The 15,000-nt window shown below is 43.7% G+C and overlaps 1 protein-coding gene across 3 annotated transcripts in view; it reads left to right on the top strand.

The window, feature by feature from the left end:
• Window positions 1-15,000, top strand: part of LOC143276676 (uncharacterized) — a 138,335-nt gene that overhangs the window by 50,086 nt on the left and 73,249 nt on the right. For all 3 annotated transcript variants that reach the window (XM_076581306.1, XM_076581307.1, XM_076581308.1), the window contains exons 3-7: window positions 4,266-4,412; window positions 8,881-8,903; window positions 10,267-10,350; window positions 11,901-11,969; window positions 12,639-12,731. In XM_076581306.1, the coding sequence (XP_076437421.1) occupies window positions 4,266-4,412; window positions 8,881-8,903; window positions 10,267-10,350; window positions 11,901-11,969; window positions 12,639-12,731 (416 nt within the window). The remainder of the gene's footprint in view (window positions 1-4,265; window positions 4,413-8,880; window positions 8,904-10,266; window positions 10,351-11,900; window positions 11,970-12,638; window positions 12,732-15,000) is intronic.

Genomic DNA, 15,000 nt, shown 5'->3' with positions numbered 1-15,000 from the left:
TTATGCTTCTGCAAAAAATGAAGAAGGGATTGATCAACAATTGCGCATTGTCATGAAATGTGTCTCAATATTCGTACTGTTTTACAGACTGTGTGAACTCTTGACATTCATGCAAGACACAACGTTATCTCTCTCCATACGAACGGCGAAAGAGACGACGTTAACAGCGTTTCACCCCAATTACCACCATCAAAATATTGCAAGTGGAAGGCTCTCATACTGAAGAGGTGAATGTTGACAAAGAATACCACAATTCTGATGACGGAGGCTAAAGGTTGGGTCATTGACACACCCACTGGACATCCGAGGGGTCTGTGTAGAGGAGAAGAGAGGACTGGCCGTACTGAGTGAGTTAATTGTCATTAAGATGGGGTGGGGGGTGGGGGATTTTACAGCGTAAACGTGTAATAATAAAAATAATAATAATGGTATTTAAATAGCGCTGAATCTTGTGCATAGACAAATCAAAGCGCTTTCGCACCAGTCATTCTCACGCACGCATAACTCTAAAACTGGAGAAACTGAAGACAAGGAAGAGGCAGGGAAGGGAGGCTATTTTGGGAAGAGATGGGTTTTAAGGCCCAGACTTGAAAAGAGCTGAGTGTGGAGAACTTGACGAAGCGAAAGAGGAAGTTCGTTCCAATTGCAAGGTCCAGAGACAGAGAAAGAACGGCGACCAACTCACAGTCGAGAGTTTGAATCTGGGTATGCGTAAATAGAGTGGATCCGAAGCTGATCGTAGTGAGTAGAGATGGAGTGTAGAGGTGTACACACATTTAAAGATCAACAGGCGTGATCAGAAATACCAAACTGGACTCGCCCCATTCCTTCTCTTAGTCCATCGCCCCCCCCCCCCACGCCCCCCCCCCCCCACTCCACCACCAAACCAACTAGCCTTCTACTCGCCCTGCCCCCTATCCCCACGCCCCACCTCTCTTTCCCCATGTCTAATCGTTTAAAAAAAAACTGTATGCTCATCTAACCTAACCAAACACACTCAGTCACTTAACAATCATTGTTTAAAAACGTAAAATGTGTTTGGGGCGGGTGGGGGGTAGGGGTGGGGGTGGGGGTGGTTAAGAATCCACAAAATGTTCAGTTCATTCACATCTTTAACTCTCTCCATACGAACGGCGAAAGAGAAGACATTAACAGCGTTTCACCCCAATTACCACCATCAAAATATTGCAAGTGGAAGGCTCTCATACTGAAGAGGTGAATGTTGACAAAGAATACCACAATTCTGATGACGGAGGCTAAAGGTTGGGTCATTGACACACCCACTGGACATCCGAGGGGTCTGTGTAGAGGAGAAGAGAGGACTGGTCGTACTGAGTGAGTTAAACATATGCGCACACCACCACACAACCACCACTACTACTACACTACTACTCTTACCCCCTCCTGCCACCCCCAACCCCCACCAGAATAAATGTATCGGAGCAGTGTATAGTGCTGTCACTTTGTGACGAAAAAAAAAAACACCCACAAAAAATCCCCAGAAACACACACACACACACACACACACACACACACCACGAGGCTTCCGCCTTGACGTCAGCTATCACGTGATCTTTCATTCACGCGTCTCGAGTTGGCGGCGGCCATGATGCTGACTGACAACTGCCACTACTGTGGAAATCACCCAATCAGCAGTCGCCACGTCACGGCCACAATGGCCGCTGCTGGAGACTGCGTGACCCACCTTCCCCTATTCCCCCCCTTTCCCTTCTCCCCTCACACCTCCACCTCACACTCCCCTTCTTCCTCTTTAGAGACCCCCCCTCCTCCCCCACTCCTCCCCCATTACCTTACTTACATGCGACCTCAGAGAAACTCCTGCAGAACGCGCGCGCGCGCACACACACACACACACACACGCACACGCACATACACAATCTGGGATCCACAGGCTACACACACACACACACACACACACACACACACACAGACTGGGATGTTCAAAGACAGACTTTGGACAAATCAATTGTATTGCCGGTGTAGTGCCCTGAAAATGCCCCCCTCCCCCCTCGCCCCTCCCCCCCCCCCCCCCAGTATAGTTGTGACTCCCATGGACAGTTGTAGTTATTTCAGGACAGGTCACACACACACACACACACACACACACACACACACACACACACACACACACACAGAGTTACAGAAAGAAAGAAAAAAAACACCACAACAACACTTTGGTGTTAACTAAATTTTCGCCTTTATTGGCTTGATCACAGTTGCAGCCTCAATCTCTCTCTCTCTCTCTCTCTCTCTCTCTCTGTCTGTCTGTCTCTCTCTCTCTCTCTCTCTCTCTCTCTCTCTCTCTCTCTCTATCTATCTATCTATCTCTCTCTCTCTCTCTGTGTCTCTCTCTCTCCCAAATGAAAAGACTGTCAAGGAGTTCGTTCTATATCTGTATAAAGCACTCAAAAGGAGAAGTGTATATGTTACATACATCATGAAGACTTTTGAATGTATGACTTCAGCATTTTACTGTATATTATCCCCCTTCAAAGGGGCTGTGGCCTATATGAATAAACCATCTTCAATCTCTCTCTCTCTCTCTCTCTCTCTCTCTCTCTCTCTCTCTCTATATATATATATATATATATATATATATATATATATATATTCTTTTTACTCCACTTCCTGTCCCAGTTTTAACTCCAACACCTTCTCCCACTGGAAAATCTATATTTTGCTAAATACGCACATATTATTGAAAATAGCGTATCACATTTACAAAGCAAGATGCCAACAATTTTTTTCATAGAGTAATTCTGGGCTGATCCCCGATAACCTCCTTCTATTCATAACACGCATTATTTTGGTTTGGGGGGCGGGGGGGGGGGGGGGGAAGCATTTTGCGAAGGGGGTTGGGGGGGGTGGCGGAGGGTTCAAACTAGGATAGAATTAGAATGACTCTGTCACGTGTCCCTAAAAGACTCCACGTGAGCTGTTTCAGGGCTAGCTTTGATGCCCCTTAAATAACTCCACGTGGAGTTAAAAAAAAAAAATTCTTCTTCTTTTCTTTTCTTTTTTTCTTTCACCCCCATGAAGAACTCTCCATGGAGATAATTTGAGGGTGGGGGTCATCAACACTGGGGGAAGTCTTGCTCCGCGGCATGTAAATGGTTCACCGAGGTTTGTCACCAACACTGCACACTGCATTGTTGGCATCGACCCTTTGTATCCCTTGGTTTTCTGCAAGTCAAGTGAAGCGGTTCAGTGCCAGTCTGACAAAGCCTGCCGCTGTTGGCGCCGCCTTTCTGTGTGATCTTATCTTAATAATTATGTGCCCTGCTCCACCCCCCCCCGGCCCCCCATCCCCACCCCCACCCTCCAGCCCCCTCCTCCTTCTCCTCCCTCGTGGTGTGTGTGTGTGTGTGTTAGCCAGTGCACGTGAAGCTCGTCTGCTTCATTGCTCTGTGCACACTGTTGTGCGTGACCTACTATTGATACTGACTTTTAAAAAAAGAAAAAAAGAAGAGCTGACAAAATCATTATTCCGAGGAGGAGGATGGTGATGATGATTATGGTGATGATGATGAATATGTTGATGATGATAATGACGATTAGGATGATGATGATGACGACGACGACGAGCGTGACCTACTTTTGGTACTGAAAAAAAAAGAGAAAAAAAAAGTGCTGACAACATTTTTTTTTCTGACGACGATGGTGGTGATGATGATAATGATTGTTATGACGACGACGACGATGATGATGATGGCTAGGGTTATGAAGAAGAAGATGATGATGAAAATGATGATGATGATGATGATGACGATCATGATGACTATGTTTAGAGGAAGAAGGCACGGATTATGTACACGGGGTGTCCTGGTTATTGTTGCTGTTGTTGTTGTTCTTTTTCTTTTTCTTCTTCTGATGCTGATGATGATAAGGATGATAATAATAGTGATGATGATGAATATTATTATTTCGACGATGATGATGATGATTGTGATGGTGATGATGATAGATATGATGATGATGACAAGGACGATGATGATGATGATGATTGTTATGACGACGACGACAAAGACGACGACGACGATGATGATGATTAGTATTAAGAAGAAGAAGAAGATGATGATGATGACGACGACGACAACGTCGATAATGACGATGATGATGATGAGGACGACGACGATGATGATAATGTTGACAACTATGAAGATGTTGGTGATGATGATGATGATAATGGTGGTGATGGCGATGATGATGATGATGATGACGATGATGATGATGACTATTTCCAGAGGAGGAAGGGGAGATTTGTATCTACAACGGCACGGAATATGCACACGGGGTGACCTGGTCCCCTACACACCCGCCCTGTCTCGTCTGTATCTGCAAGAATGCTGACGTCCATTGCAACTTCCAGTCCGACTGCGATAAGCAATATGGTCAGTCTCTGTCTGTCTGTCTGTCTGTCTATCTGTCTTTCTGTGTGTGTGTGTGTGTGTGTGTGTGTGTGTGTGTGTGTGTGTGTGTGCAAGGATGCTGACGTCTTCTGCAACTTCCGGTCTGACTGCGATAAGCAATATGGTCAGTCTCTGTCTGTCTGTCTGTCTGTCTATCTGTCTTTCTGTGTGTGTGTGTGTGTGTGTGTGTGTGTGTGTGTGTGTGTGTGTGTGTGTGTGTGTGTGTGTGTGTGCAAGGATGCTGACGTCTTCTGCAACTTCCGGTCTGACTGCGATAAGCAATATGGTCAGTCTCTGTCTCTGTTTCTCTCTGTCTCTGCCTTCCTCTTTCCTTCTCTCTCTGTCTCCGTCTGTCTGCGTCTGCAAGGATGTTGACGTCTTCTGAAACTGACTGTGATAAGCGATATGGCCAGTCTTTGTCTCTGTCTCTCTGTCTCTGTTTTCATCATTATTGTTCTGATTTGTACCCCAGTGTCACTAAAGCAGTACAGCTAATGACATGAAATATTTCAATGTTCAGTTCAGTGTTCTCTCTCTCTCTCTCTCTGTTTCTCTTTTTGTGTGTGTGTGTGTTTCTCAGTCTCTCTGTGTGTCTCTCTCTCTGTCTCTGTTTCCCTCTCTGTCTGTCTGTCTGTCTGTCTGTCTATGTGTTTGCAAAGGTGCTAACGTCCACTGCAACTGACTGTGAGAAGGAATATGGTCACTCTCCCTCTCTCTCCCTCTCTCTGTCTCTTTCTATCTCCGTCTTTGTTCCTGTCTTTCTCTCTGTCTCTTACTTTCTCTGTTTCACTCCCCTCCCCCTCCCGCCCCCTCACCGTCTTTCTCTGTTTCTGTCTCTGTCTGTTTGTATGTCGGTCTGTTTGTCGGACTGTCAGTTTGTCACTCTGTCTCTCTTTCTGTCTGTCTGTCTCCCTGTCTCTCTCTCTCTCACTCTCTCTCTCACTCACTCTTTCTCTCTTTCTCTGTATCTCTGTCTCTGTCTCTCTCTTTGTCTGTGTATGTCTGCAAGGATACCGACATCCACTGCAACTTCCAGGCTGACTGCGATAAGCAATATGGTCAGTCTCTCTCTCACTCTCGCCCCTCTCTCTCTTCCTCTCTCTCTCTCTCCCCCTCTCTCTCTTCCTCTCTCTCTCTTTCTGTCTCTCTTTCATTGTTTACCCCCCCTCTCTCTCTGTCTGTATGTCTGTCTCTTCCGGCCAGACTGCGATAAACAATATGGTCAATCTCCGTCTCTGTCTCTTTCTCTATTTTTCTCATCCCCTCTGTCTGTCTGTCTGTCTGTCTCTCTCTCTTTTTTCTCTCTGCGAGAATGAATATGGTCAGTCTTCGTCTCTCTCCCTCTCTTTCTCTCTCTCTGTTCTCTCTCTCTCCTCGCTCTGTCTGTTTCTCCTTTCTCTATGTCTCTGTCTCTGTCTCTGTCTCTCTCTCTCTCACTCAAGGATGCTGACGTCCACTGCAACTTCCGGTCAGACTGTGATAAACAATATGGTCCGTCCCCGTCTCTCTCTCTCTCTCTCTCTCTCTCTCTCTCTCTCTCTCTCTCTCTCTCTCTCTCTCTCTCCCTCCCTTTCTGTGTGTGTGTCTCTTTCTCTCCCCATCTTTCTCTCATTGTCTCTATTTCTGTCTTTCTCTGTTTCTCTCCTCCCCCCTTCTCTCTCTCTCTCTCTCTCTCTCTCTCTCTCTCTCTCTCTCTCTCACTGTCTTTCTGTCCCTCATCCCCCCTCTCTTTCTGTGTCTCTCTCTGTCTCTCTGGCGTCCACTACAACTTCCAGTCTGCATGCGAGATGGAATAGGCCAGTCTCTCTCTTTTTCTTTGTTTCTCTCTTTCTCTCTCATTCTCTCTCTCTTTCTACCCCCCCTTCCCCTCTCTCTCTCCCCCCACATTCTTTCTCCATTTCTTTCTCTCTTTCTGGTCCCCCCCCCCTCTCAAATCTCTCTCTTTCTATCCATTTCTCTCTCTCTCTCTCACACACACACACACACTCTCTCTCTCCATTTCTCTGTCTCTCTCACTCTCTCTCCATTTCTCTGTCTCTTTTCTGTTTCTCTCCTCTCTCTCTCTCCTCTCTTTCTCTCTCTCTCCCCATTTCTCTCTGTCTCTCTCTCTCTTCCTGTCTGCTGCAAGGATACTGACATTCTCTGCTACTTCCAGTCCGACTGCGAGATGGAATAATCGTCAACGTGCAACCTCTGTCTGTCTGCCAGTTTGTCTGTGTGTCTGTGTGTCTGTCTGTCTCACTCTTTCTCTGTTTCTCTCTCTCCCCCCCCCCCCCCAATCCCCACCCTCTCTCTCTCTCTCTCTCTCTCTCTCTGATTCTCCATGTCTCTGTCTGTTTCTCTTGCTGTCCATCTCTCTCTTTCTCTGTTTCTATTTATCTCCTCTCGCTCTCTCTCTCGCCCCCTCTCTCTACATTTCTCTATCATTTCTGTTTCTCTTCCATCTCTCTCTCTCTCTCTCTCTCTCTCTCTCTCTCTCTCTCTCTCTCTCGCTTTCTCACTGTGTGTGTGTGTGTGTGTGTGTGTGTGTGTGTGTGTGAGCGCGCGTGCATGTGTGTGTACGCGTGCATGTATGTGTTCGCGTGCATGTATGTGTGTGTGTGTGTGTGTGTGTGTGTGTGTGTGTGTGTGTGTGTGTGTGTGTGTGTGTGTGTGTGTGTGTGTGTGTGTGTGTGACTGACTGACTGACTTTGCAGGCCTCCTTTTTTATAGAAATATATGTGAATGTTTACATTGTTTGTGTGTGCATGCGGGCATGACTTTGCTCGTGTGTACACCCGCTCGTTAAGCGCGAGTATTGGTATTTGGAGAGAGAGAGAGACAGACAGACAGACAGACAGACGGAGAGGGGTGGGGTGGGAGGGGGTAGTGGTAGAAAGAGGAATTGTATTGTTGTATTGTGGCGTGGGGGTGTATTCACAAGGCTGTTTCATACAGCACACACACACACACACACACACACACACACACAGACACATGCCCGCACGCACGCGCACACACACACACACACACACACAGAGACATGCGCGCGCACACACACACACACACACACACGCGCACGTACGCACACACGCACGCACACACACAGACACACACACACACACACACACACACAGGTACAACAAATATGCAACAAAATGCTGTCTCACATATATGAAAGCACACACACACAAAACACAATTATCGAAATGTATGTGACAGACTTCACGTCATTTTATTTATTTATTTTTATTTATTTATTTATTTATTTTATTTTTTTACATTGTCGTTTTTCCAACATTTGTTTTTATTCTGGCAAAGGTTTGCAGAAACAATTATTTGTATATGTGGAAGTTAGAACATAATATTGGTGCCAAACATTCCGCATCAAAATAGTACTGGTAGAATGATAAATATTCATTCACACACTTTGATTCCAAGTGATATTTTAAAATGCTTAGTTTACAAAACAGATAACAATGAAGGCAGATCAGTAAGTATCCATTCAGACATCGATTTAATTTGATAATCATTATGATGCTTATTATTTCCATCAAAATAATGCAGGCCGAACAATAAATATTTATTCACACATTGATTTCACGTGATATTATATTGTAAGTGAAAATTGGTGTAATCTCAGCCGTTTAATCATGTGTGTGTCTGTGCGTGTGTGTTAGTGTGAGTGTTGTAGTGTAACCGTTGTAGTATTGATAGTATGTTACTTTGTGAGTTTTAAGCCTTGTGTTTTTATAGTATTAATGATTTTGTTTTATGTTTCTACTACTTTTTATAAGCTTTTTTTGTTTGTTTCACTTTAGGTACTGGATTGTAAAACGCTCAGAGCTTGCTTATGCTTGTATTATAGCGCTATATAAAAATAAAATATTATTATATTATTATTGGACATTAACCCGAGTTATAACCCGGTGTTCGGTTGTGTGTGTGTGTGTGTGTGTGTGTGTGTGTGTGTGTGTGTGTGTGTGTGTGTGTGTCCGTCTGTGTGTCTGTGCGTCCGTGGTAAACTTTAACATTGACATTTTCTCTGCAAATACTTTGTCAGTTGAGACCAAATTTGGCATACAAACAGGAAAAATTCAGTTCTTTCCAGTCATCTTGTTTAAAACAATATTGCACCTCCGGGATGGGCACAAAAAAAATTAAAAAAAGAAGCCTAATTATATGCAAACTGCATTTACTGTTATATTTATATTTTTGGTATTCTCTAAACTTGGCACTCTGACCTCTTATTCTGACACAACAACAAGAGGAGTCATTATTATCATTTTTTGTTCAAACAGGAACTTCTTTTGCTAAGCATGGAATTTTTTTTTATTTTTGCAAACGTTTTGGTGCAGATAGTAAAAAAAAAGGGAAATTACTCTGTAATTTATGCTAGGGGACTTAATTTATCACAAGTGAGTCTTGAAGGCCTTGCCTCTCTTGTTAATTGTTTGGTTTTGTTTTGCAGAGTCTGCTGAACTGAGGACCGCAGTAAGTATAGATAAAATTATGACTAATTTTTTGTGTGAGGTAAAATGTAATGTCCTTATTTCGTCCCTTGTTCTAGTCTTCTGTTGTTGTTCTTCTTCGTCGTTGTCGTCGTCGTCGTCGTTGTTGTTGTTGTTGTTGTTGTCGTTGTCATTGTCTTCTTGTTCTTGTTCTTTTAGTGCGTGTCTTTGTATTGCTGTTTCTTTCAACACAGAAGAAATGTTTAGCTGTTTACCCGAAATTGTTCCCGTCCCCCCTCCCACCCTCCCACTATCGCGTTGTGGTTTGATAAGATATATATCTGATGTGTTTCATATAATATAATATCATATTCTTGTGCTGAGGGACTTCATTGAGGCGGACGGTGAAAGGGCAGATGTGTACCTCCCCTCACCTCCCCTCACCTCCTCCTCCTCTCTCTCTCTCTCTCTCGCTTTGCAGGCTTTGACAGAAAACTCTTTGCAAGAAGCGAGAGGGTTTTCTTACACTATCATGTCGTTAGATATATATATATCTCTTATGTGTTCTACATATATTGTAGTGCTGGTGGACATAACTGAGACAGCGGTGAAAAGGCAAATATATACCCCCCCCCCCACCCCCCAACCCTACCCTCCACCAACCTTCCAAATCATTCTCTTTCTATGCATACGTTCTCTGCAAGAACCCAGAGGGATTTTTTTCCATATGTCGTCAGATGTATATATTGTGTGGTATAGATATATTGTTGTACTGATGTACTCATGTTGTGGCTTGTATATATATATATATATATATATATATATATATATATATATATATCAAATGTGTTTCACTTAATATCATATTCCTATGCTGAATGATGTACTTAACTGGGACAGACGGTAAAAGGGCAAATGTGTACCCCCCCACCCTCCTCACCTCTCTCTCTCTCTCTTTCTATGCAGGCTTTGGCAGAGACCTTGAACTCACTGCAAGGACCCAGAAGGTTCTCTTACACTATAATGTCTTCAGATGTATATCTATACATGTATTGTAGTGCTGGTGGACGTAACTGAGACAGACGGTGAAAGGGTAAATGTGTACACCCCCACCCCACCCCCACCCCCACTACCGCCCTCTATCTTTCTGTGCAGGTGTTGGCAAAGACCTTGAGCTCTCTGCAAGAACCCTCCTCTAGAACCCAGAGGGTTCTCTTACACTTCAGTGCCGTCAGATGTATATCTATACATATATTGTAGTGCTGGTGGACGTAACTGAGACAGACGGTGAAAGGGCAAATGTATACCCCCCCCCCCACACTACCCCCCCCCCCCCCCCCCCCCCCCCCCCCCCCCCCCCCCCCCCCCCCACACACACTCTCATCTCTCTGTGTCTTTCTGTGCAGGCGTTGGCAGAGACCTTGAACTCACTGCAAGGACCACGTGGTATCCGGGGAGACGCTGGGTACCCTGGTCGTCAGGGTGACAGGGTAAGGTTTGAACCAAACGTCTTTTTGTTTGTCTGTCTTTTTGTTGTTGTTGTTGTTGTTGTTGTTTCCTTCTGTGTCTTTCTCTTTTTGCTCGGTCTGTCTGTCTGCCTGTGCAGTTGTCTCATTCTCTGTCTCCTCGTCACTCTTCTTCACTCTCTCTCTCTCTCTTTGTATTCTACTATCTCCCTTTTTAAAATTCATAACACACAACTCTCTGGACATTATAACATGTCGTATTATTCAGAATATTAATTTGATGAAGAATGGTTCTGTTTACAGTATTCGTAAACTATGCGTTTATATATTTAATGCCCTGAAGATACGACAGGAATTCTGTGACAACAATGATGAAAGTTAGAATTAATTTACAATGCACGAGAAGCACTTTTGTTCTACAGGTTAAGTTAGTACGTATTTTACATTTTGTTGTGGTTGAGTGATCACCATACTGTGTACTTTTGACCTCTTTCTAGGGGCCGGAGGCCTGGAGATTAAAGTTTTGTTCTTGTTCTTGTTCTTGTTCTCTCTCTCTCTCTCTCTCTCTCTCTCTCTCTCTCTCTGTGTCTCTGTCTCTGTCTTTGTCTTTGTCTCTTCACCACTCTTCTACACTGTGTGTGTGTGTGTGTGTGTGTGTGTGTGTGTGTGTGTGTGCGTGTGTGTGTGTGTCTCTCTGTCTGTCTGTCTGTCTGTCTCTGTCTCTGTCTTTGTCTCTGTCTCTTCACCACTCTTCTTCACTCTCTCTCTCTGTCTTTGTCTTTGTCTCTGTCTCTTAACCACTCTTCTTCACCCTCTCTCGCTCTCTCTTTCTGTGTGTCTTTGTCTTTGTCTTTGTCTCTGTCTCTTAACCACTCTTCTTCACCCTCTCTCGCTCTCTCTTTCTGTGTGTCTTTGTCTTTGTCTTTGTCTCTGTCTCTTAACCACTCTTCTTCACCCTCTCTCTCTCTCTCTTTCTGTGTGTCTTTGTCTCTGTCTTTGTCTCTGTCTTTGTCTCTGTCTCTTCACCACTCTTCTTCACCCTCTCTCTCTCTCTCTCTCTCTCTCTCTCTCTCTTTCTGTGTGTCTTTGTCTCTGTCCTTGTCTCTGTCTCTTCACCACTCTTCTTCACCCTCTCTCTCTCTCTCTCTCTCTCTTTCTGTGTGTCTTTGTCTTTGTCTTTGTCTCTGTCTCTTCACCACTCTTCTTCACCCTCTCTCTCTCTCTCTCTCTCTCTCTCTCGTTCTCTCATTCTGTCCGTCTCTCAGAGTCTTTCTCTTTGCCTCCCGTCTCTTATTTTTCTCTTGTCTTGGAGAGCCTTTCCCGTCTCTCACCACTGTGCTCGTACATATATATATATATATGTGTGTGTGTGTGTGTGTGTGTGTGTGTGTGTGTGTGTGTGTGTGTGTGTGTGTGTGTGTGTGTGTGTGTGTGTGTGTGTTTCAGCTTGTATGCTCATTCACTGCATGCACTATGTCCATTCGATCTTGATTCTGTTCCCATAACTTCTTATGTGTTTCATGGCAATGTCATCACAGTCATATGATTAATTATCCGTGGGGCAATATTTTCAGGGGGATGCTGGTCCTGACGGCACCAACGGCGTTCCTGGTCCTCCTGGTCCCCCGGGACCCAGTGAAATGGTGTGTGTGTGTGTGTGTGTGTGTGTGTGTGTGTGTGTGTGTGTGTTTCTGTGTGTGTGTGTGTGTGTGTGTGTGTGTGTGTGTGTGTGTTTCTTTGTGTGTGTGTGTGTGTGTGTGTGTGTGTGTGTGTGTTTCTTTTTCTGTGTGTGTGTGTGTTTGTGTGTGTGTGTGTGTGTGTTTGTGTGTTTGTGTGTGTGTGTGTTTCTTTCTCTGTGTGTGTGTGTGTGTGTGTGTGTGTGTTTGTGTGTGTGTGTGTGTTTGTGTGTTTGTGTGTGTGTGTGTGTGTGTGTGTGTGCGCGCGCCCGCGCGCGCGCGCGTGTGTGTGTGTGCGTGCGTGTGTGTGTGAGTGAAAGAGAGAGAGAGAGTGTGTGTGTGTGTGTGCGTATGTGTGTGTGTGTGAAAGAGAGCGAGCGAGCGAGCGAGCGAGCGAGAGAGAGAGAGAGAGAGAGAGAGAGAGAGAGAGAGAGATTGCTGCAGACAATGAGAGAACGACTTAGCTGCTTGAAATGAACAGATGCACGAACGAACGAATGAATTAAAAAAAAAAAAAAAAAAAAAAAAAAAAAGAAATGAAAAGAAAACAAAATATGACTATCGACAATGATCATTTCCTAAACTGATCGATTACCTTAACTGATCAATAAATAACAGTTATCTTATTGACAACAGACGGCAGAGCAAGCCTATCAGATGTACTTCGCACGGAATTACGGCGATAAATCTGGGGCTGTGTATGGACCACAGTATCTACAAGCTCAAGTGGTGAGTGCTTGTGTTGTGTCGTGTTGTGCAACTAGGTTGTGTTATGTTGTGTTGTGTTGTGCTTTGTTGTGTTGTGTTGTGTCGTGTTGTGCAGTTTGTGTTATGTTATGTTGTGTTGTGCTTTGTTGTGTCGTGTCGTGTTGTGCAGTTTGTGTTATGTTATGTTGTGTTGTGCTTTGTTGTGTTGTGTTGTGTCGTGTTGTGCAACTAGTTTGTGTTGTGCTGTGTTGTGTTGTGTTGTGTTTTGTCGTGTCGTGTCGTGTTGTGCAGTTTGTGTTATGTTGTGTTGTGTTGTGTCGTGTCGTGTTGTGCAGTTTGTGTTATGTTGTGTTGTGTCGTGTCGTGCTGTGCAGTTTGTGCTATTTTGTGTCGTGTCGTGTTCTGCAGTTTGTGTTATGTTGTGTTGTGTTGTGTTGTGTTGTGTCGTGTCGTGTCGTGTTGTGCAGTTTGTGTTATGTTGTGTCGTGTCGTGTTGTGCAGTTTGTGTTATGTTATGTTGTGTCTTGTTGTGTTGTGTCGTGTCGTGTTGTGCAGTTTGTGTTATGTTATGTTGTGTCTTGTTGTGTTGTGTTGTGTTGTGTCGTGTTGTTTGTAATATGTTGTGTTGTGTTGTGTCGTGCCGTGTTGTGCAGTTTGTGTTATGTTATATTGTGTCTTGTTGTGTTGTGTTGTGTCGTGTTGTGCAGTTTGTGTTGTGTTATATTGTGTCTTGTTGTGTTGTGTTGTGTCGTGTTGTGCAGTTTGTGTTGTGTTGTGTTGTGTCGTGTTGTGTTGTGCAGTTTGTGTTATGTTGTGTTGTGTTGTGTCGTGTTGTGCAGTTTGTGTTATGTTATATTGTGTCTTGTTGTGTTGTGTCGTGTCGTGTTGTGCAGTTTGTGTTGTGTTGTGTCGTGTTGTGCAGTTTGTGTTATGTTAAATTGTGTCTTGTTGTGTTGTGTTGTGTTGTGTCGTGTTGTTTGTGTTGTGTTGTGTTGTGTTGTGTTGTGTTGTGTCGTGTTGTGCAGTTTGTGTTATGTTAAATTGTGTCTTGTTGTGTTGTGTTGTGTCGTGTTGTGCAGTTTGTGTTATGTTAAATTGTGTCTTGTTGTGTTGTGTTGTGCAGTTTGTGTTATGTTATATTGTGTCTTGTTGTGTTGTGTTGTGTCGTGTTGTGCAGTTTGTGTTATGTTAATATGTTGTGTCGTGTAGTTTCGTGTTGTGTTGTATTCTCTTTTGTTTTGTTTTTTGTTTCACTGAGAAAAAAAAAAGAAAAGAAAAAAAGTTGTATTTATTTTATAGCGTTGTATTGTGTTTTGTTGTATTACGAGTAGAGTATTGTATTGTGTTGTGTTATATTATGTTCTTTTTTTCTTTTTTTTTTTAAACTGTATTACTGTAAAGTGATGTGTTTTGTTGTATTTTGTTGTATTACGAGCATTTTATTGTATTCTATTGTATTGTATTGTATTGTATTGATTGTGTTGTACTGTGTCGTGCTGTGTTGTGTTGTGTTGGTTGGGTTGTGAGTGTTGTATTGTATTGCATTGTATTGTATTGTATTATGTTTTATTGTGTTCTGTTTTGTTGTATTTGTAGTTTTGTGCTGTGTTGTGCTGTGCTGTGCTGTGCTGTGCTGTGCTGTGTTGTGCTGTGCTGTGCTGTGTTGTGCTGTGCTGTGCTGTGCTGTGCTGTGCTGTGTTGTGCTGTGCTGTGCTGTGCTGTGCTGTGCTGTGCTGTGCTGTGCTGTGCTGTGCTGTGCTGTGCTGTGCTGTGCTGTGCTGTGCTGTGTGTTGTGTGGGTGTTGGGTCGGGTTGCGTGAAGTGTATTGTACCGTGTTGTGTTTCATTGTGGTCTGTTTTTATTGTTTTTATTGTGTTGTGTTGTGTTTTGTTGTGTTGTGTTACGAGTAGTGTATTGTGTTGTTTTGTGTGTGTGTGTTATTGTATTGATTGTGTTGTATTGTATTGCCTTGTGTTGTGTTGTGATAAGATGTGATGTGATGTGTTTTGTTATGAACAGTGTATTGTATTGTTTTATTGAATTTATTATATTCTGTTGTGTTGTGTTGTGCTGTGCTGTGTTGTGCTGTTCTGTGTTGTGTTGTACTGTTTTGTATTGTATCGTATCGTATCGTATCATATTGTACTGTATTGTATTGTAGCGTATTGCAGCATATTGTATTGTTCTGCTTTGCATTGCATTACAGTGCATTTGCACTGGACTGGATTAGATTCGATTGGAACAAGCTGGATTTCTCCTCGTCACAACTGACTTCTCTGTGTGAAATTCG

This window comes from Babylonia areolata, chromosome 32 (genome assembly GCF_041734735.1).
Source record: "Babylonia areolata isolate BAREFJ2019XMU chromosome 32, ASM4173473v1, whole genome shotgun sequence".
Taxonomy (NCBI): Eukaryota; Metazoa; Mollusca; class Gastropoda; order Neogastropoda; family Buccinidae; genus Babylonia; species Babylonia areolata.
The sequence above is the reverse complement of the archived record's forward strand: the minus strand, read 5'-3'. Positions and strand labels throughout refer to the sequence as shown.